Source organism: Callithrix jacchus, chromosome 21, assembly GCF_049354715.1.
Source record: "Callithrix jacchus isolate 240 chromosome 21, calJac240_pri, whole genome shotgun sequence".
Taxonomy (NCBI): domain Eukaryota; kingdom Metazoa; phylum Chordata; class Mammalia; order Primates; family Cebidae; genus Callithrix; species Callithrix jacchus.
In genome coordinates this window covers 28,235,487-28,257,380 of record NC_133522.1, presented here as the reverse complement: position 1 = coordinate 28,257,380, position 21,894 = coordinate 28,235,487, and the positions used below count along the sequence as shown (strand labels likewise).

The 21,894-nt window shown below is 31.3% G+C and overlaps 1 protein-coding gene across 4 annotated transcripts in view; it reads right to left on the bottom strand.

The window, feature by feature from the left end:
* NCAM2 (neural cell adhesion molecule 2) overlaps nt 1–21,894 on the bottom strand; it is a 549,137-nt gene that overhangs the window by 42,970 nt on the left and 484,273 nt on the right. For 2 of the 4 annotated variants that reach the window (XM_054249026.2, XM_035282877.3), the window contains exons 15-16: nt 14,899–15,079; nt 8,061–8,704 (exon numbers count right to left, since the gene is read on the bottom strand). In XM_054249026.2, the coding sequence (XP_054105001.1) occupies nt 8,598–8,704; nt 14,899–15,079 (288 nt within the window). In that variant the 3' untranslated portion in view covers nt 8,061–8,597. Of the gene's footprint in view, nt 1–8,060; nt 8,705–14,898; nt 15,080–21,894 lie in introns of those variants that run through there. The other 2 variants (XM_035282876.3, XM_035282875.3) reach the window with 1 other exon arrangement.

The window sequence follows — 21,894 nt, the reverse complement described above, 5'->3', positions numbered from 1 at the left end:
AATTTATTTTTAATTTAACCACATTTAAACAGAAAAAATAAAGTCCTCTATCTTGAATACTCGTTTTTAACATTTTGTTTCTCTTTGTAATTTTAAATAAGAAATCACTAGAGAAAGAAGCACATCGCTGCTATGCAAATTCTGAGCATTGAAACTATTTATTTTGAATTCTTAAAATGAAAAGGATACATATTGAGATGAAAATGTGCCTGAAGCCTGTAATCCCAGCACTTTGGGAGGCTGAGGTGGGTGGATCACTAGGTCAAGAGATCGAGACCATCCCGGTCACCATTGTGAAACCCCATCTCTACTAAAAAATACAAAAAATTAGCTGGGCATGGTGGCGCGTGCCTGTAATCTCAGCTACTCAGGAGGCTGAGGCAGGAGAATTGCCTGAACCCAGGAGGCAGAGGTTGCGGTGAGCCAAGATCGAGCCATTGCCCTCCAGCCTGGGTACAAGAATGAAACTCCGTTTCAAAAATAAAATAAAATAAAATAATAAAATTAAAATAAAAAAGAAAATGTCTCTCTTACTTTTAGTAGACAATAAATAAAAATAACATCCTATATTAATAGAAAATTACCTATGTCTATCAACAATGCAAACAAGTTAATTTAGTAAGGTGTTTTCAAAATAAGCTTAAAAAACAAGAGAGTGATTAAAATTTAACTTGATATTCATTTTAAACCATAAACTTAGTGTTTGCTTATTTACCTTAGTCATGGGGAAGCACCTATATATAAAAGTTTGAATGAGAATGATAAAACTGACTAATAGAAATACTGTGATTAATGGAAGAAACTGTGGTTGGTATTACACGGCCTTTCCTCTGAAACATCGGGACTTTTTTTGTTGTTGCTCCCCACAGGCCAATCAAAACAACAGCCAAGGAACTAGGTCTGAGACATATGACCACATAACTAATAGGCCAGAAATTTACTTATGCCAACTTTAATTTAGTGTAAAATAAAAAAGATAGGAAGAAAACTGAGAGTCAAAGTTGCTTGACTATATCAATTACTATTTGGTTTTTCTGATCCTCAGTTTGTTGATACAATAAAATAATAGAGATTGGTTACAATAGCTTCATATTTTCTCAAGTCTCCTTAGTTTCTTCACAGTGGCCCAAACTCATGGGACAGTAAAAAATTAATAAAGTCATATATTTACTATGACAGTAGTCATAAAAATTCCTAAGAATTCTAGGATACTCTCCATTCGATATCATCCAAATGGGGCTTCAGGAAAGAATAAGAATGAAAACAATAAAAAAAAAAAACAGCTTAAATGTTCTGGCGTATGCTTCAAACTACTATAACTATTGTATCATTTAAAAGAAGTATAAATATTACACTGTATATAACTTATGTTATATTAAAATTTTCATTTGGGAATATACACAAGCATTTAAATTTAAATGTTTTATTAAAATATACATTTTGGGCTGGAATGTCGTGGAATAAGAGAAATTAAGTGTGCTCCAAAACAATCCAAATCCTGAAAATGAACATTTTCTCTTTTGAATCTTGGCATTACTTCACATTTGACTCTAAGAGAAAAATAAGTTTTCTGTTTATATCTATGCCAAGAGTTATTTTACACTATAAAAGCTAATTAAGTAATTTTTATATCACTTATAGTTATTCCAAAATTTCAACTCTTATTATTTTTGTCTCATATCTTTGCAGTAGATAAGCACAAGCTGTTAATCATTTTCTGAAACTTTATTCTTTTGGTGCCCAAAACAAAATAAATGACTTTTATTTTGGATGAGCCAAGGAAATTGGAGAAAAATCATTTTAATTGTTTACGTTTGCTTTATGCACTTCTGCTAACAATGGAGACTACTTAACAATATTTACATTACTAAAATTATTAACCATGCTCATGTATTTTATTGCAGTATATGATTATTTTGGCCTCCCATTAGAGACTGATGTTTTTATGAAGACACGAGAACAAGTTTACAGTGGAAGCACTAATATTTGATATTGTTACAAAATTATTTTTACAATATAACAATTATTATGAATCTGCTGATGATGTATGGGTTATCCAAAAACTGAATAACTTAACGAGTAAAAGTTTATTACCTGTTCCTAAGTAAATAAATGTTTGTATTAAATTTGATCAAGTTAGATATGACAACACTCAACAAGGACAAAAAAGGTTGTACCAGTAATAAAGAAAACACATAAAACAAAGCTTTTCCTCAGTTTTCTTTATTACAACAATGGAGACACAGAGGTACAGAAAATAAAATGACATTTAATATACTATGAAACACATGCATAAGATTACACACAGTGCTGGGTATTATGTTGAGGGTTTTAAATAAGATGATACTGAGGACAATACACTTATAACATACTGTTTTTCAAGAAAATAAGCTATGATGAAAACAAATGTAATTAAAATGATCAGAAATACTTTAAAACAGAAGCGTTATACATAACATCAATGAAAATGTGAGAGAAAAATATTCTTGAAAGAGGTTTACGAATTGTGTATAGTATGTAAAACAGTAGTTTTAAATGCTTACTTTTTAGGAAAAAATAAGATTAGCTAGAGATATAGCCCCTATTCAGTACATACAAAGAATAAAAAGAAACTCCATATATATTATAAATGGAGTTATGTCTCATTATTATGCATTTTTTACAGTGTAACTATTTTTACTAAAGTAAAATGTTAAAGAATAACTAAATTTAACTTACTCATACATAGATACATAGTTTTAAAACTTTCAATATATCTGAATTGAATACAACCAATATTAGACTAGTTCACACTTAAAATAACTTTAATTTTACTTGAATGAAAGTATCCCTAAAAAGTTGATCAAATAATAGTCCACCAAAAAAGGACATGAAGTGCAATTAAGACCATCTCAGATATACTAACAGAATTCTTAAACACATTTATTTTTTACATTTCTTGGATTTTTTCTTCTGTTTCATAGAATATTAGCTAATACAAATATTATGGACTATTCCAGGCTACTTGCAACATTTACTGACAGTTTAGGCTTGGAAATCAGTTAATAGCCAGGAAGGATGTTGAGTTATTACAAAACATCTTTGTTGAGACCTTAATTTAAGAAAATAAAACTAAAGGTTTGGAAAAACAATGCATGGACATTAAACTATCATCTTTGTCTAATTTTCAAGAAATAAAATTAGATTTAAATTGAGTGAATGTTTTCCTTAGATAAAAATTGAGATTATGTTTATATACCTATATAATCTTGGCCAAGGTTTTAAATATAACACATAGAAGGAATACTGCAACTTTGTATTCAAAAGACAAACCATATAAATGTTAGAATAATACTCCAATTAAAATGGTATTTGGTAAGAGAACAAGTTGATAAGTGTTAAATTTTTTTCTTCAGCTAAGTCCCAATATTTACTGTGGAAATATATTCTGAATATTATGTTTAATGATCAAGTATTAATAATTAAACAATACAATTTGACATTAATCTAGAAATGTTTTATCACCAATTTCAACACAAATTTTAATCATTTTAAAGCCAATTTGTAGAATATTTGTTTATTCATTCATTTGAAATATGCAGATTTTAGCTGTGTATTCAATATATCAGATTTGCCGAAGCTTTTATGACATATTTCTATACCCCTAATGTTAGGATTTTAAAATTCACAAACAATGACCTGAAACATAGTAGAAAGTATATAGTCTATTTATTCATGGCCAAAATTTAGGAAGGAAGCATAAGAGAGAGAGAGTGGGAGAGAGAGAGAACAAAAGAGTGAAATGAAGAGAAAGGAGGAAGAGTCAGAGATAGAGAAAGAGGAAGGAAATTAAAAAGACAGAATTAGAAAGTAAGAAAAGGTGAAAGAAAATACATTTTAAAAAGTGAAAACATGAGGCTGGGTTCAGCGGCTCATGCATGTAATCCGAGCACTTTGGGAAGATGAGGCAGGAGGGTAAATTGAGTTCAGAAGTTTGAGACCAGCCTGGTCAACATGGTGAAACCACATCTCTACTAAAAACACAAAAATTTGCCAGGCATCATGGCTGCACACCTGTAAAACCAGTAATCCAGCTACTAGGCAGGCTGAGGCATGAGAATTGATTGAATATGGGAGGCGGAGGTGCCAGTGAGCTATCATTCCGCAGAACTCCAGCTTGGGAGACAGAGCAAGACTTTGTCTCAAGAAAATAAATAAATAAAAATTAAAATAAAAAAGTGAAATGTAATTAAATAGGACTTATTAAAAGATCATTTAAAGGATGTTACATTATCTCTTACATAGATGAACCATAATAAAACACATAAATGTACTTATTCAGGTACAATCATTGTTATATTTTATTCACTAAGTAAAATCATAATATAAAAGGGCCAAAAAATATGTTCAGTTTAAAGTAAACTAAATAATATTTAGTTTAAAGTAACAGAATTGATCATTTCAAGCTCTTAATGTTGCTCATATCATATTAATATCAAATTTAAACATTTAAAGAAAATTTTATATGACTAGGGATATTTCTTAATTAGTTACTATAAACAAAATATTATCATGCATAATACTGGCTACTATTCTTGTAAGCTAGACTCAAATATACTTTATTAGTGTATTGATAATATCAATATCCATCTTGATTTACTAAAATAATTCATAATTTTAAGGTTTTATTTCTTCATTATCAGTGTAAGTAAACCATATTAATATTTAAAAATTGTTTTTGTCTAAGAATACCTCTCAAATTCAAAAGTACATGGTTTAATTCTTTCTTGTATAATGTATTTCATTTAATGTGAGTGATTAATCATAAATTTAATTGTAGATGGTTGAAACTACTTTGAAGTTTTTCTGGTTTTAGCTTTAATTTAATTAGTATTCTTACAGAAAATATATTAGAATTAAATTATAGTGGTTTTCCAATTGGCTCAAATTGTATATTATTGTAATATGTGTAATATGTGCATACTTGTAAATTTATTAATTTAAAAGGAACTGAAATTTTAAAGTCAATTTTTTTGAAATAAAATTATTTGTCTTTATATTCATTTGCTATATATAAATAAAACTGCATATATATTAAACATTAATCTAATCCCTTCAATATACGGGCATATTTAAAAGGTTTACATATTTTAATTTCAATCTTGTTCATTTACACGGTAATGAAGGTATATATGTGCACTTGCATGCATAATGCTTCTGGAAATAATACAAGTATAGAGTTCATAAAATGAAACAGTACTAATGACCTATGGTATTAGGAAAGAAATGATCAAAAATGTCAACTTAGCTAAGATTTTTCCATGTAAGAATACATTTTATAGGAAAGAATTTACTGCTACCTCCTAGGCATAGTCTGTTAGCATATCTGAAACATGGTACTTGTGGACCTTATAGTGGACTGATTAGTAATTATAGTTTTGATTGGGGTAGAGAGGCCAGTAACATTGATTGTAAAATGGAGGAAAGAAGATAGACTAGGAGAGAATGGGAGGAGAAAGGAGATATCCAGATCTGTATTTTAAAAATCCTAATATTCCACATGCAGATAATGGCAATCACACATAATAATTCAACTTATCTTCATAACTGGTATAATATGGTCAAAAAAGCTTTTGAAATGTTTTCACATTGAGCAATACAATACACACACCATTAGACATAGACGTATTTCTGATTATATATAATAAATAATCTTACACTCACCTTAACAAAAAAGTTCAAATTTATACATCTTCAGAGATAAAATTTTATGTAAAACGCCATTGTATGAAAAAAAATCATTAGATAATGTTAGGAAGATACTTAAAGTGAGTTTAAATTTTTATGTCTTGATTACCAGTGATTACATTTACTTAGAGGTACAGACAGATGCAACACTAGTAAGACCAAGAAAGCAACAAAATCATTTTAAAAATAAAAAAGTAAGCTGTCAGATTTTTATGGCTGCATATAACAATAGTAAAGTTCAGATAACAAAAAAGATAACTAAGCAACACATATTATTAAGACTTTTAAAAATGCTAGGATTTAAAATGTCTAAGGTTTTATTTGTTAGACTATAATAGCTTTATTTAGTTTTGTACTTTTCAATTTCTTATGGAAATAAGGCAAAGTGCAAAGCCTATTACTTTAATATCTCTGAGAATAGTTTTAACAGAATTTATGCATATCTCAGAGTTGTAAAACAGGTGTTATCTAAGAGTAAACATTTGGCCAAATGACAGATTGCATATCAAGTTGAGGACTAAACATTAGATCCATATTTAGATGTTTACAAATCTAACAAACAACTCTTTAAATGTATATAACTCTGTTAACATAATTTTAACATCAGGTTCTTTTGGAAATGCCAAGTTGGTCTGTTTTGTTTCAATGTATACCTCACTTTGAATGTTCTTTATATGACTTAGTGACCTTGAGTTATGATATGTAAAACTTCAAGATAGATAAACTTTGCACTGACTTACTAAAGAAGTATTCCATGATCTCCAAAAAATATTTTGTCATTCCTAAGTCAAGATATTTTCTACATGAATTCTCACAGAAATGTCTCCAATTTATTGGAAAGATAATGTAAGGTTATAATGAATGTGTAAAACAGTTTCTGAAAGTGTTACTAGAAACCTTTTTCTGTACGCTCTACAAATTAGTAATCGACATAAATTCTTCAGTCTCAAATAGCAAGGAATTTAATATGCAATGATAATTAGTTATTTAATAAATGGAATATTGGCCATGGTGATTCGAAAACTTTCCCTATAAATTGATTATGTTTTCATACTCTGTGAATTGATATATTATTCTATCTCAGCAGGCGAGAAAAGAGGAAAGCAGAAGTGTGCTTTATCTGTTGGTGGGTTGCTTCTGAAGTCTACAGGTCTATTAGTCACTTACAAGAAAGGCTAGCAGTGGACAGCTAAGAGTTTGGAAAAGATAAGTTAAAAGAATATCTATCATAAAAGGGAGGCCTAGCCCTAGACCTTATATGAAAAGATTCTGCAGGTATCTCTTTAAAAAGAGACAGAAAAAATATTTCTGTTCAACAAAATAATTGCTTTTCATGAATGAATCACAAAGTTCAGAATACAATCATTTGATTTGCCAAATAAGTTATGGTCCCTTTTATGCATATATGTAAATCTGGTTGTGTCCTATTGTCCTAAATAAGTAAGTAGTAAAAGTCACTTGTTAAGATGTGGTTGCAAGTGAAAAACACAAACACTCTTTACTTGTTTTAAAATTCCTTAAGTAAAAATTATAAAAGTGAAAACTGCATATTCACATAATGAAAATTTGCAAAGGCCAGGCGCGGTGGCTAACTCCTGTAATCCCAGCACTTTGGGAGGCTGAGGCGGGTGGATCACGAGGTCAAGAGATCAAGACCATCCTGGTCAAAATGGTGAAACCCCGTCTCTACTAAAAATACAAAAAAAAAAAAAAAAAAAAAATTAGCTGGGCTTGGTGGCGTGTGCCTGTAATCCCAGCTACTCAGTTGGCTGAGGCAGGAGAATTGCCCGAACCCAGGAGGCAGAGGTTGCGGTGAGCCGAGATCGTGCCATTGCACTCCAGCCAGGGTAACGAGCAAAACTCCGTCTCAAAAAAAAAAAAAAATTTTTGCAAAAACCAAAAATCATTCTTCATGCTATTCCCTCATATCAAAATTCATTTGAAATTAGGAATCTAGTTCCAATCTCAATTTCTTCCCACCTTGAGTTCAATTTCTTGAAAGGAGTGTCTAGAATATTTTCTTCTCTCTCTCTAATGCCTGCAAAGATGCTGAATCTTAGATGTCCAGAAAAATGTAATAAATAACTACGTATGTTAGAACAATAGGACTTGAGGTCAGCTCAAAACATAATCTAATTCCTGTGAATTGTGTGTAACTTTTTAGACATATTAAAATTTAATTTATTATTTATTCTGGGGAAATTGCAGAGAGATATTTTCCCCTAATTAAAAAAATTAATCAGTGTTCAAATTTTAAATAGGAAACTGTTTCACATTTATTCCTTAAGACATTTTAGTTCAACAAAGGGAAAATAAGCAGCACAATTGGGATACACATCTGGCAAAATATAATATTTATGTTTTATGTAAGTGGTAAACACATTAAAATATTACAAATTTTCATAAAGTTGGAAACTTACACTTAAAAGTAACAATAAAAAAGCAATTCTACATAATATAATTATAATTTTTACAAATATGGCCATGAATATTTAATTATTTGCAAAATAATCAAGTGAAAAATTGTATGCAGCAAATGTTTAAGTTTCAAGTACAACTGACATGATAGTTAACAAGGTGAACTTTAGGAATTAATGGAAACTAGAATAAAGTATGTTATGCAGTGAGCTGATAGCTGAAAGTAACAATCCCAATTGCATTTCCTTCATTGATTTTCTGACAAATTATCCACTTAAAAGGTTGACAATTTGGGGAAGGGGAAAAAGATTAATCTTTCATGGGCGAAGATACACGCATAATTAATTGGACCTTAGAAACATTTATTATAATTTTAGATTAGCCTTGTTATTACTAATTTTTTAATTTTCAGGGCATAAAAGGAGGAAATATTATGTGATATAACAATGACATTAAAACACGCAAGACAAACTTATGGCTATAATGAAAGAGAACCCAGCAGCATTCAGCTGCCATGACTGGCTTCCATTTTCGCCTTTATTCGCTTCACAGCATTTATCTGCATGATGAAAATTGTTTTTGAAGATAGAATAAGAATGAAATAATTAAGAAAGTAAAGAGTAGAGTTACAAACGAGAAAACAAAGAGAGGAAAAAACGTGACAGTAGGAAAGAAAAAAAGAGAAAATAATTAATGCACAATTTACACAAAGTCATTAACAATTAATGCAAACCTACCAATGATATTTTGATATAATGCAAGAATGGCTAAAATCTTGTATAAAACATTTATTTATATTTGTCACATATTAAAAACAGACAAAGGTCAATACTGATGTTTATTTGCATTACTCAGATGTTAACTCTCTCTTTGATCCCTTACATGTAAATATCTTTCATTTATAAATTAAAAATATAAATTACAAGGGAAAAGTCACTAGTCATTTCACTGTGCTACTGGTAAACTCACAGTGCTACTTTAATATGAGCTCAATAAATCCTACAATGTTTAATGGTAATATTTTCTACTATAAGTGTTTAGGATATATTTAATAAAGCAGTTATATTTTAATAATAAACAAGCTACCAACAAATATAAGTGAAAATTGTATATTCACATAATGAAAATTTGCAATAAGCATAGAAGCTAGAAGTATTAACCAATTGACCATGGGCAAACTCTAGACATATGTCACAGAACCTCTTTTAAAATAACTTTAGGAAGCAAAGATAATGAAAATAATTTTTAGACTTACTTTTTCATTACATGCTAAACTAAAGAAATACTGTTGCAGGTATAGTATCAATATTTATATTAGACTGAAAATTCCAGAGAGTTAAGATGAAGTTTTCCCAGATAATTGGACTTCCACTTCACCACTGTGTTAGAATTTTTCAACTTATATTCTAAAACAACCATAAATTTAATCCTAAAATAATGTTTTCATATTCATCATGTGCTCAAATATTCTTTTCTGCTCATGTTGAATTATTTAGAGATGAAGGATATATTAGTGTTGCTTGTAACTAGAGTGGAGGTCACTAAAATAATTTTACTGTAGAGTTCATTGGAAGTACAATTTAAAAGCCCATGAACATAGAAAGTAACTAATATATTTTAGCAATATATTTTTGTGGTGATTTATGTTATTTATTTTTTAGCTTGTTAATTCTAAACAACTATTTTGTATGCATTGTGTATGCATTACACGTTCCCAGAGTATAGAATTATTTCACCATTGAATATAAAAAATGTGTGAACAGAATTATTGTCATCAAATTATATTGATGGTCAATGTTAATATTAGGTATGTCTTCAGGAAAAAAGAGATCAATTACTGAAGATATTACGGTCTTTTTTGGTTAAATACAAATGTTATCAAACATGTGGCAGCCAAAAAAAGTGGTGAAAATGAATTTCAAAGCAAGTTTATTCCCAAGGATTTTTTTAAACATTAGATTATATTCAGTCCAGCAATTTAGTAGTATTTTTAGTCATTAATATTGTAGAACAAATAAATAAATGCCATGCTATCAGCCTTGAAATCTATAGTTTCATAATCATTTTATATCAATCTGCTATAGTTTCCCAATATTCTTCTTACTTAAAAAATAAAATATGGTGGAATTATGCTGCATGAATATTCCAAAAAGAAACATAATTGATTATAGAAGCACTACATTTATATAAATCAGAACACATATCTTTCAAAATAAGCGGATCTTTAATAAGAATTTAAAAAATGAAAAAAAATAATAATTACAAAATTATTTTTGAAATCATAATTATGAACTATGAAGAAATGTAATATCCACTAGGATACTTATAATGAAAACTACTATTGTCAATGTAATATTTTATATGAATGTAAGAGGAGTAGACTGATGAAAAAAGAAAATATAGTGCTTTAGTACAACAAATAAATATGCTATAGAGTTAGCCTATTGTTTACAAAAAGTTAAATATACTTAATGCACACAAGTAATGAGTTTTTAAATTCAAAATTCCAGAAAATTAATTGGATAGTCTGCAATTCATGAAATACAAAAGTAAATTAAAACCACATTAACCTTTAAAGTCTATATCTTCTCTAACTTAAATGAAAAGACTTAAGATCTGCTAGTTTATTACAGATAATTTATTTCTAATACGTTTGAATTTATATTTATTTTAAAATGAAAAATGAAATCTTATAAAATTGTATAAAGTTTTGTTTCATATATTGCAAATGTATCATCTTAACTCTATAATATTTGAAAGGTTCCCAAATTCCCTATGATCACAGCCTTTAAAATTGCCTCACAAAACCGAGATCTAAATCAAACAATTCTTAACTTATGTTACATTTCTGATATGGCTTTCCATCAGGCGTCAGCAATCAGTGGATTCAGCCACAGCAAATTAAACATGATTTATAATTTTTTTTTGAGACATAGTCTTGCTCTGTTCCCCAGGCTGGAGTACAGTGACGCAATTTCAGCTCACTGCCACCTCTGCCTCCAGGGTTCAAGCAATTCTCCTGTCTTAGCCTCCTGAGCAGCTGGGATTACAGGTGCCCACCAAGACATCCGGCTAAATTTTGTATTTTTAGTAGAGAAAGGATTTCACTATGTTGGCCAGGCTGATCTCAAACTGCTGACCTCACTATCCACGTTCCTTAGCTTCCAAAAGTGCTGGGATTCAGGTGTGAGTCACTGCGCATGGCTGATTTTATGACATTTTTACAAATAAAAAAATTTCAATTCCTCAATTTTTTGATAAGATGCGTTGGCTTTGTATCACCTGCACCGTTTCGAGGGATGAATGCCATCTCTTATCTCTCAGATGGCTTTGCCTATGTGTCTGTATGTATGATTTCTCCATGACTATTTGATTTGTTTCACCTAGCATTTTTCAGCATAAAAGACCTTCAAACACTGGCTTTTACCCCCTCTACTCATCTTCATAGAAACACTTTCTGAAAGCATTAAATAAATATGAAGTCTAAACTCCCTAACCTCACATACAATTCTCTGCCCATTTGTACCTACTTTCTCTCCCACTCACTTCAGCAAAGCTGCATGTGATAGGGATACTTCACAACTGTTCTTGTTCAGTTTCATTGACCGTTCAGCAACATTTGACATTTTACATCTGTCCTTCTTGAAATACAACCCTCTTTTTGTTTCCAAAATACTATGCTCATGTTCTCCAGTAAGTCTGTGAAGTCTTAGTCTCATGGTGGTGGGTGGAGTGGTCTGGTTCCTTCTTCCCATATAACATTATAGTTCCTTGGGGCTCAGTTCTTAACCCCATTCTATTCTTCAGTAATTCAAGAAATATTCTTTGGAAATCAATGCTGTGCTAGTTACCCTTCTAGGTACTAGCAAACATCAAAGAGTACTACAGACATCAACCCCTCTTCAGAGATTTTAGACATTGCTGAGATGGGTTTATCTTCACTCCTGCTTCAAATACCATTCACCTGTTAACACTGAGAGCATCATGGTGTATGTTTCCAAGCCATGGTTATCTTCTCATTTCTAGACCCACATATCTAGCCAAAAACTTAATACTTCAAATTTCACAAATACCAAATGGATCTGTTGTTTGATCCACATTCTTTTAAATCTTGCTTCTCCTACAAAATTCTTCACCTTTAGAAACGACATCTGCAATGTCCTAAGTGGCCAAAGCAAGAAACCTAAAAATCTTTATTGATTGAAATTCATCTATTGCAAAGGTAGGGTTAGTCTAAACTTATAATGTATCTGGAGTTTTTTTGTTCTTTTATTTTTTCTACTGCTGTTCATCCATCAGTTGCTCTCACCCATATGAGCAAGAATAATCTGTTTATAATACCTATCTCTTCACACAACTTTTCTGCTTTCAATTATTTGTTTTAGAATATGTTTTTCAATTATGTTTTTAGAAGCCCTTGAATTATCTGGTTTGCATTCCCTCTCTGATCTTATCTTCAGTCACACTCTTCCAGGTTCTCTTCCAGACATGCCATTTCCAGTTCCTAGAGCAGATCATGCTCTTTCTTGTCTCAGGGATCCCTTCCATGTAACACATTTTCCTTGGAAAGTTCATTCCTGCACGTTTCCTTTGGAAAATCACTTTCTAAGAAAAATCTCTCTTAGTTGCAGTTATTTCTTAGTTATTCTAACTCATGTTGAATATCTGTCTTCCCTACTAGATTGTGAAGATTTTGGGGGACAGGGTTCATTTTTGTACTTTTCACAGATAAATCCTTAGTAGTCACAAAGAAGTATTTGTCATAAAGAAGTACTCCATTCTAGTATTTGTCACAAAGAAGTACTCCAATAAATAATTATGAAATTAATAAATGAATATTTCTTAACATTGCAGAGCCAGAGGAAACTAACTTTAGAGATGAGGAAACAGTTATTTTGACAAGTTATGTGTCAGGAATGAATCTGGGAATATAAACCAGAATTCTCTCCACTTTCTTTCCAGATCTTGCCAACAAGCTCTCAGGACACAAGTTTCTCAAATTGGAACATATATATATATATATATGAAATGAAAAAAATATATTTGAAATGAAATATATATATATTTACATATATAAATAAAAAATATATATTTCCAAATATATACACTAAGTTAAAATATATATTTTTCCAAATATATACACTAAGTTAAAAATTTGGGAGATTGTAGTACACTGTTGCAATATGACTTTGGAGGAGGCTCCGGCTCAGTATGGGAATATGTATAGCATGTTTCTGATATTTGCACGTAATATAATTACTACATACATATACATTCCAACTTTAGAAGTACTTTCTGTTGTTTCAAACATAGAGGGGTAAAGTACATTCAGTCATTCTTATTTAGGTGTGTTATCTTGTAAGGGTAACAGATTTGTCATACAACTAGAAGTATCTGTAACCTCAAACAAATCGTTAAACCTCTTAAAACCGTATTTGTAAAATGAGAATACTTCATTATCCAGGTCAGATTTAATTTAAAAAAAGAGATAACTAATGAAAAAGTGCTTTAAAAATACTAAAGAAGGTCACTAAAATGTAAGATATCCATGTTATTTCCAGAGGCCTTTTACTTCCTAATATTAAACTATAATTTGGTAGAAACTATTAATATTAGCAATACAAAGCACTAATATCAATTACTTGTAAACCTTATAACCAATAGTAATTACGTTTATTAGATAGATTAATTATATAAAACTGATTTCAATTACTAAACAACTGATGTATAACAAAATTATAATATATGAAATTAACATCAATTTGCATTACAAGAGGGTTAAATAACATGACTGAACTAGCTAGATTTATTGCTTTTTCAGTTTCAAAAATATTATATATCAATACTTACACTCTAATATAGTAAGACAAATAAATTTTGGTTTCCTGGATTAATATGCTGCTCTTTTTTCAATATATGTACATAAAAAGAATATGCTATATATACATAAATATCTGTACATGTCTGCATAAAATTAAAATTACAAAAGTAATAACTGAGGAAAAATAAATGTAGAAATATGACCAATGTGGCAACTCATGAATAAATACTATTTTGAGTCAGAATAAATTTGTGCATCTTTACCTCTAGACCATTTATCTAAAGAAATGTTTAACATCCCTGTTGTGAACTTTGATATTATTACTAACAGACTAAGATGTAATGATGTAAGCACTGTTACCTATCAACTGTGGAATCTACCAGTGTGTTGCAAAAGCTGATTTATAGTGTTCTCCCATTTTATCAGCCTCTTAAAACTATAGGTATAGGTCTTTATGGATTTATATTTGTGGTTGTTTCTGCCTTTCTTTGTGACCAACTTTATGTTTCCAAAGTCAACTTGCTTGGCCAGTCATAGGTTGGCTCATCATTACCTTTGTCCAAATCTAACAAAAATGGAGCATCAGGCTCCACATGACTCACAAAGAAATTGTCTTATTAGCAAAGCTTTTGCATGGGCTCAACAGACACTTTTCACATTGATTATCATCAGTCACTCTTATTCTCTATATTCTCCTGTTCTTTCTCTCCCCACCACTCCAACTATTAATGGGGTCAAAACATTCAGAAATTAAGCAATACCCTATGGCAAGAGTGATGAGAAACTTTGTGTATCATAGGTTACAATCATAATTATAACATGGAATTTACATTTCACTTTGTTTTCATTAGTAATGAGAAAAATTAATAAGGGTTATAAAAAGATGGTATCGTATTTATGTTGAGTCTAAGACAGAATATAGTTTGGCTTACCTTTAATAATGTTGGGCTTTGGTGGCATGCTGAATTCATAAACAGTAGGTTCAGAATATCCCAATCTATTGGCAGCTGTAATCTGAACTTCATACCCCATGGTCCACTGGAGATGCTCCAAAATGATGTGGTCCTTATTTCCCTGCACTTTTTTCTCTAGCCATTGGTCTTCCTTATCTTTCTGTGGAACCAATAAAAATGCATTTTGTAAATATCCAAACCCTCAAGTTGTACTTTAAAAAAATAATTTATATTGAAATTGGAACTATATATTTATATGGGAAATTGGAACAATTTTCATAGGCTCAGTAATACATGAAGTTGCTATGTCAACGAAGTCAGTATTACTTCCAACATTTTTCTGTATAAAATACAATGTTGTTTATATTAGACAAAATGTGGTTTTGTAATTAATCCTTTATTCAGTGGTTGATAATTCACCCCCATTCAGATTCTTTTTTCACATATACCAGTTTGGTTTTTGGCCATTTGTTGATTATTAATCATTGTGTGAACAGGAAAAATGAAACATGACATACAGAAAAAACTTAATACATTCATTAAAAAACTTGCAAGGGACCATTGTTAGAGTTTGTTGGAGGGAAAAATGATCAAGTGTCTTGAAATAAAGTTTGGATATGATTGATAGATTTATATTATCACTGGCATCTTTTACTACTATGGTGTTTTATGACATAAGAAAATAATATACAAAGCAAATTACTGTTTTAAATAGACCATTAGCATAAGAAAATAAAATAATGCTATCCTATTCTCAAACATTCTACACTTAAATACTATCTCATTCTTTTTTCAAAATAGAAATTATGACCATATTTTTCCTTTATTTGAAAAATTACCATGAGAACTACAGTTACTAATAAAATATAAATTGATGTGATTTAAATTATCTAAACCAATGAGGTTATTGGGCTTTGCCATACATTAACAACATAAACACAGGGAACTTCCTTAACTTTTCTCTTTATAACGGAAGTGATGCTAGCAGCTGCTGCTGTCAGCTTTATGGGAAAGCAATGAGGAAAATTAAGTCAATTGTGTATTCCAGGGCCTTAGAGATCATAACCACACAACAAATATAACAGCTATTTTAGGTTGTAACTGTTTCCATAAAAACTGTATGGAAATGAAATATTTTCTCTGGAATGATGTATCTAATAATCCATCACTGCAACAGCAAATCTCACTTTCCCAGGGTGTAACTATAAATAAATTACAGCTTGTCTATAGCAACAGATGTAGACATGTCTTTTAGCCTCATAGCTCAGCCCTGTATTACTCTATGTTGAGCCAAAATGTTACACTCCTTCTTTGACTGTAAAGTAAGAAATTTTCTCTATTTTTGGTGGCAATTATTTGTCCTCTAAAATAAAATTGTAACAGTTAATTTCATAATTGCATTAAATTGACAGTACTCAAACATGGACGGAGTGTCCTTCAGAAGAAGGCGAGAAGATATTATAATTTTGATGCCATACTATTATTCCCTTTTTCTAGTTAATTATTTTTGTGGTGACACAGAACTTTTATTACTAAAGAAATGAACCTTTTGGTGATGTAGAACTTCCATTACAAAGAAACAGAGAAGTTTGGCCTGTTCTGCTATTTCATGTAAAACTGAAGATACTAGAACCTCTAATGAAGCCTTGGTTTTAAGTAAACAAGCATTAAAAGTTATCAATATAAACAAGATGCACTTGCCTTGATTTTTTAAATTTATGAGTATCTGTTTTTTATAAAATGGCTCTAACCAGTACTACTTAAGGTCTTATGAAGTGTCCGAGCCATGGAAAAACTGAAAACAGGGGTTGTAACTTTTCCAAGTTAATAAATGAACAGGAAGTTTAAGAAACAAATGTAGTTGCAATTTTAAAATGTTTAAGGCAGCTGTGCTAAAAAGCCACAGCTGGCCCGGCTTGGTGGCTGAAGTTTATAATTCCAGCACTCTGGGAGGCTGAGGCAGGCAATCAAGAGGTCAGGAGATCGAGACCATCCTACCTAAAATGGTGAAACTCTGGCTCTACTAAAAATACAAAAAATTAGCTGGGCATGGTGGCACGCACTCCTGTGTCCCAGCTACTCGGGAGGCTGAGTCAGGAGCATTTTTTGAACCCAGGAGGCAGAGGTTGCAGTGAGCCGAGATCATACCACTGCACTCCAGCCTGGGTGACAGAGCCAGACTCCCTCTCAAATAAATAAATAAAAGCCCCAGCTATCACAACACCCTCTGTCTTCACGCACTCATTCATCAATTATTTATGCAGTTAATTGATTAGTGAGGATTTTCTACAGGCATGAACATAATGGTGAACAAGACATGTGCAATACCCTTATTTGGAGTTTACAAACCGCACAGAAGAAAGACATGAGGTTTTTGAAAAATGAGAAGGTGCACTGGAAGCACATAATACCTAATAAGTCCAGGGCTACGTAGGTCACTGGTGGGGAGGTGAGATCACCCTTACTGGAAATAATACATTTGAGCACCATTTCTTTTCATTTGTCCTAACTGAGTTTATGACAAGAAGGTGTCAGATTTTTACAGAAATTTAAATTCAAGAGTAAACACAATGATTTTAAGCCTCAGATGCATAATCACTGGGTGATATAAAAGTGAACACTATAGATGTTTTAAATAATTTTTTAAAAATTGTGTATATATACATATATAACAAAAATGCTTAAAAAAGTCAACCCAAATCTAATGAATATGAACCTATATACATATAGAATGTATTTTTATAAGTTATAAATTGTATATATACACACACATATGGGAAGGAAGGGGTGTGTGGAAAGGACACTGAAGGGTGATATGAAGACAAGGGCTCCATGAGGCAGCACAAAGCTGCATGTTCCTGTGGCCTCGCCATTATCCATGTTATTCAGTACTTTCTATGTAACTATTAAGTGGTTGATGTGAGTAAATACTTTTGTGGAAATACTTGAAATTCAGTTTTGCTTTGTATCTGAGTGAAGTGTGGGGTAAAAGAGCCAGAAAATAAGAGATCTGAGATCTGAATTACCCCAGCCAAAACTGCATTCTTAGAGAAATAGATAGATGTCACGTCCTTCAGGTAATCTTTCAAAAACATCATTTTTGAAAATTAGGCATTTAAGGTGAAACTTCTGTACAAACACAAGACAATCTCTTGCGAATTAGCAATCATTTAGCTTTTAATTGTTGAAGTCTTTAATATGATAAATTAAAGGCCCTTCATCATTTTAAGTATTTGAGCTGATAGTATAAGGAAGCAAAGGGAGTTCTAATATTTTCTCAATATAAATCAGTTTCATTTTCCTTTCAACATTAGACAAGGAGGCATTTTAATCCTCTAATTGCTATTCCTAGGGAATAGAAAAAAAATTAAAGTGGGTGTTACCAAATACTCCCCTGCCATCAAAATCTCAAGTATGCATCTGTAGAGTGTCTAATTTGCAAAGTTTAAATGCCTAGGGAACAATTTAAGATAATCTAGTTGCAAAATGTTCCCCTAGGTATCTTAATGAGATAAGTTGAATAGCGTTATTATTAATAAGCCAATTAAATGTTGAAGGGTGGCTACTGAAAAAAAAATGGTCATTTTCCTTTGGTATAGCTTCTCTTATGTAATCTTTTTTAATTTTTTTGTCAGAAAATAGATGGAAAGGCCATATGGCAATTCAGGGCACTTCTTAATAGTGATTCTAAAGTCATACTATCAGCATTTAGGGAAATACTGGCAATCATCTGTACAGGGAGGAGATTCGAGCTAAGGTGTAAGGGTCACTATTTTCTTATTTTCAGGGCTCCTTGATACTTTTATTCATAACAAGAAACAGCTCACTGACTCTTCTTGAGGATCAAGAAATGTATCACCAACATCATTTTCAATATAAACTGAATAATCATAAAATGAGAGGACAATAGAGAAGGTGAGCTCATATAAGCAAGATGAAGTTTAGATTCTTCTGACTCCCATGTTGTATAAGATTTTGTATGTACATAAAGCAGTTCCCGGTTCCTGGATTCCCTGGTAGCATGATTCAGGTATTCACACTTACATGACCTCACAGAAGGCCCAAAATCATATAAAACTAGATTCGTTACTCTGAATATCAGAAAGGTGATTTATAATCTGGATATTATATATACATTATATATATATAATATACACACATGCACACAAATAAGCATATATTAATATATGTGTACATATGTGTGTATGAGTGTGTATAAACACATAGAGAAAAAGTTTACAGAATTCAAGAAGAGTTTACAAATGGGCAAACAAGAACGGGCAAGAGACCTGGCTTGAATAGCATGGCACTGTCAGATTAATGAGAGATCAGTGAGTCCTTCAGAGCTGTCCTGGGTAAAGTCATGAAAGTCTCCATATCAGAGTATCCAAAAGACACAAACAGCTGCTCATCATTGTTAGCATGAACCCTGGGACAAAAAGTTTTCTCCTGAAAACGATATTAATCTTAAATTTAGAATATAGAGTTGTATATGAAATTATATATGTGTGTGTGTGTGTGTGTGTGTGTGTGTGTATACACACACATTTGGAAGATCTATAGGTTTGAAGACTTTAGCAAAGTTCTAAATTTAAATCTCTTTTTTCCGTGATCATGATTGATTCTATTTCTTTGTTCCACATGCTAATGCTTGGTCATTTTTTTGTAAGTTAGGTCCTACATAATCTGTTTTTAGTCTCCACCACCCACATAGTACTTAAGACAAAATAAATCTAATTTTTCCTATTCATTACCTTCTCTGTTCTTACATCTATAAACACTGGCAGTGCATTATTTCTTGTGTTTCTCATTGAGGGTGTTAATTATTCTATTTATAATACTATTTATAATTGCATAACATGAGCTAATTTCTTTATCGGTTTATTGCTGTATTGTTCCTTCAGACTACATATAGTCTATCTATAGAAAGAAGAATAAAACTCACCCTCTTAACTCACAGCAAAGAAAAATTACCAAAAAGCTTGCTACTTTTTAATGTCCATAAGTATTCATTGGTTAAACATGCTTCAAACTTAAACTATACTGACTTTAAATAAATTTCCATGTATACACATAAACATTATTAACTGGAAAATGTTTCCTTAACCAAAACTTGATTTTACTTATTTATTATTTTAATACCCTTTTCAAAATTACTTTTCTTTTCCTATGGCAGTGGAGATAGCAAACAACCTCCTGGTCTCCAAATTGCTTAAGAAGTTCAATTAAGACTTACAAACGCTAGTCCCTATAGTACCTCCTCACAATTGACTTTAAGCTACCAATTATTTTAGCTAAGAAAACGTATTTAATATGCCAACACTAAGTGGTAAGTTATGATCCCATAGCTATCATCAAATTAGAAATAAAATGATGAAAAACTCATGGAAGCATGTAAAAATCTATTTACTAAATTACATGAAGTTAGATTGACACTATAAGTACAAAGTAGAGTAAAAAATAACTTCATGATTTTTTCCAAACATTTCATGAGATTAATATGCTTGTCTTCATTTTCAAAACACACAGTTTAAACTTACTGATTTATTGTTAGATACATTAATTTTCATGAAGAGTCCACAGAGATATCTAATTCTGCTTTTATTACTCTAGTTCTGTTCTAATAAATTCTGTCTTCCTAATGGGTGAGTGAACAAAGCCATGTGCTGTATTACAGGTTGACATAGAATAATGGTGCTTCCTGGTTCCCAATCTACAGGAACTTTTACACTCTCTATAATAGGATATAGCTATCTTTGTCCTTTCCCAGTGAAACCCTTGCTTAGATTCCATGTCTGCTAGAAATCAAGTCGTATAAGTAATATATGGTCTGAATTACATTATTCTCAGAACATATAGCCCTGTGCACAGTGGAGTTGGAAGAAGTGGCCAAAGAAGAAATCAGGAAGTGAAAATCTTAGAGATGTTCCTTATTTTACAGAGTCCCCTATTAACTTTTTCTTCTTTTTAAATTAAAAACACATTGAATACGTTTAAATCATTTTTCAAGTTGTTCACTTGCACTTTACTCCACTGCAGAATTCTTGTATTTTGAGAAACTAATAGATGAAGTACTTTGAATGTAGAGAGCAGATGATCAAGAACTTTTTTGAAGTAATTATTTCACTTTCTGTTCAATCATGCTATCTCCAATTGTATCTTCAGAGTATTATGTTGACTGGATGGAGGAGGTGGAGAAGAGAAGAGACAACAACAAAATAGAGATACACAGAGAATTTTAACGTATGCAAGCAGAAGGCATACTATCAAGTGATATGATCCAGAGAAACTATGCCAGCATGGCTTATCTGAAGGCACAGGATTTGGGTAGTTGAGGTGAGATGAGATAGTGGTTGAGGGGCTGCTTTTCATCCAGTACTGCTGCAAACCATGCTTAGACTGTTACGAAGTACATTCTGATGTCTGTTCCCTCTCCCCATAAAGTCACTCAAATTCCCTAAGTTTCAGTTTTCCAGGAAAAAATATGAAACAATATCTTTTATTGGATTAATTACAAAATACAGACTTTCCAAGATTGAGCAATGCCTATCTTGTAATACAAAGGGTTAGAGTGTGCCATTACTTTTATAAAATTTGGCATAGGTGCTTAAATTTCTACTATTAAAACAATGTCCCCTGTTAAAATGATAGTAGCTCTAAGACAGATAACTTAGTAATTGATTATCAATTTTAGTTGTGTATGAATAATAATACGTACAATCAATCACTTCCACTGTTATGAAGAGAATCTGTTGATCCTCTTGTACTTCCAGAGTTAGAAAGGGTTGGAAATTAGAAATGAGGGGATAGAGAAAGACATACTTTTATTGGAGTGGTAAGCACAGACATTGGGTAAATGGGAAGAAACTAGGCACTTTTACCATGAAGTGGGAGGGAGAAAAAGAAGGGTGACAAAATGGAAGGTGTAAGTTTACTGAAGACAGAACCTGTTCTTATTTAAACCTTAAGACTAAG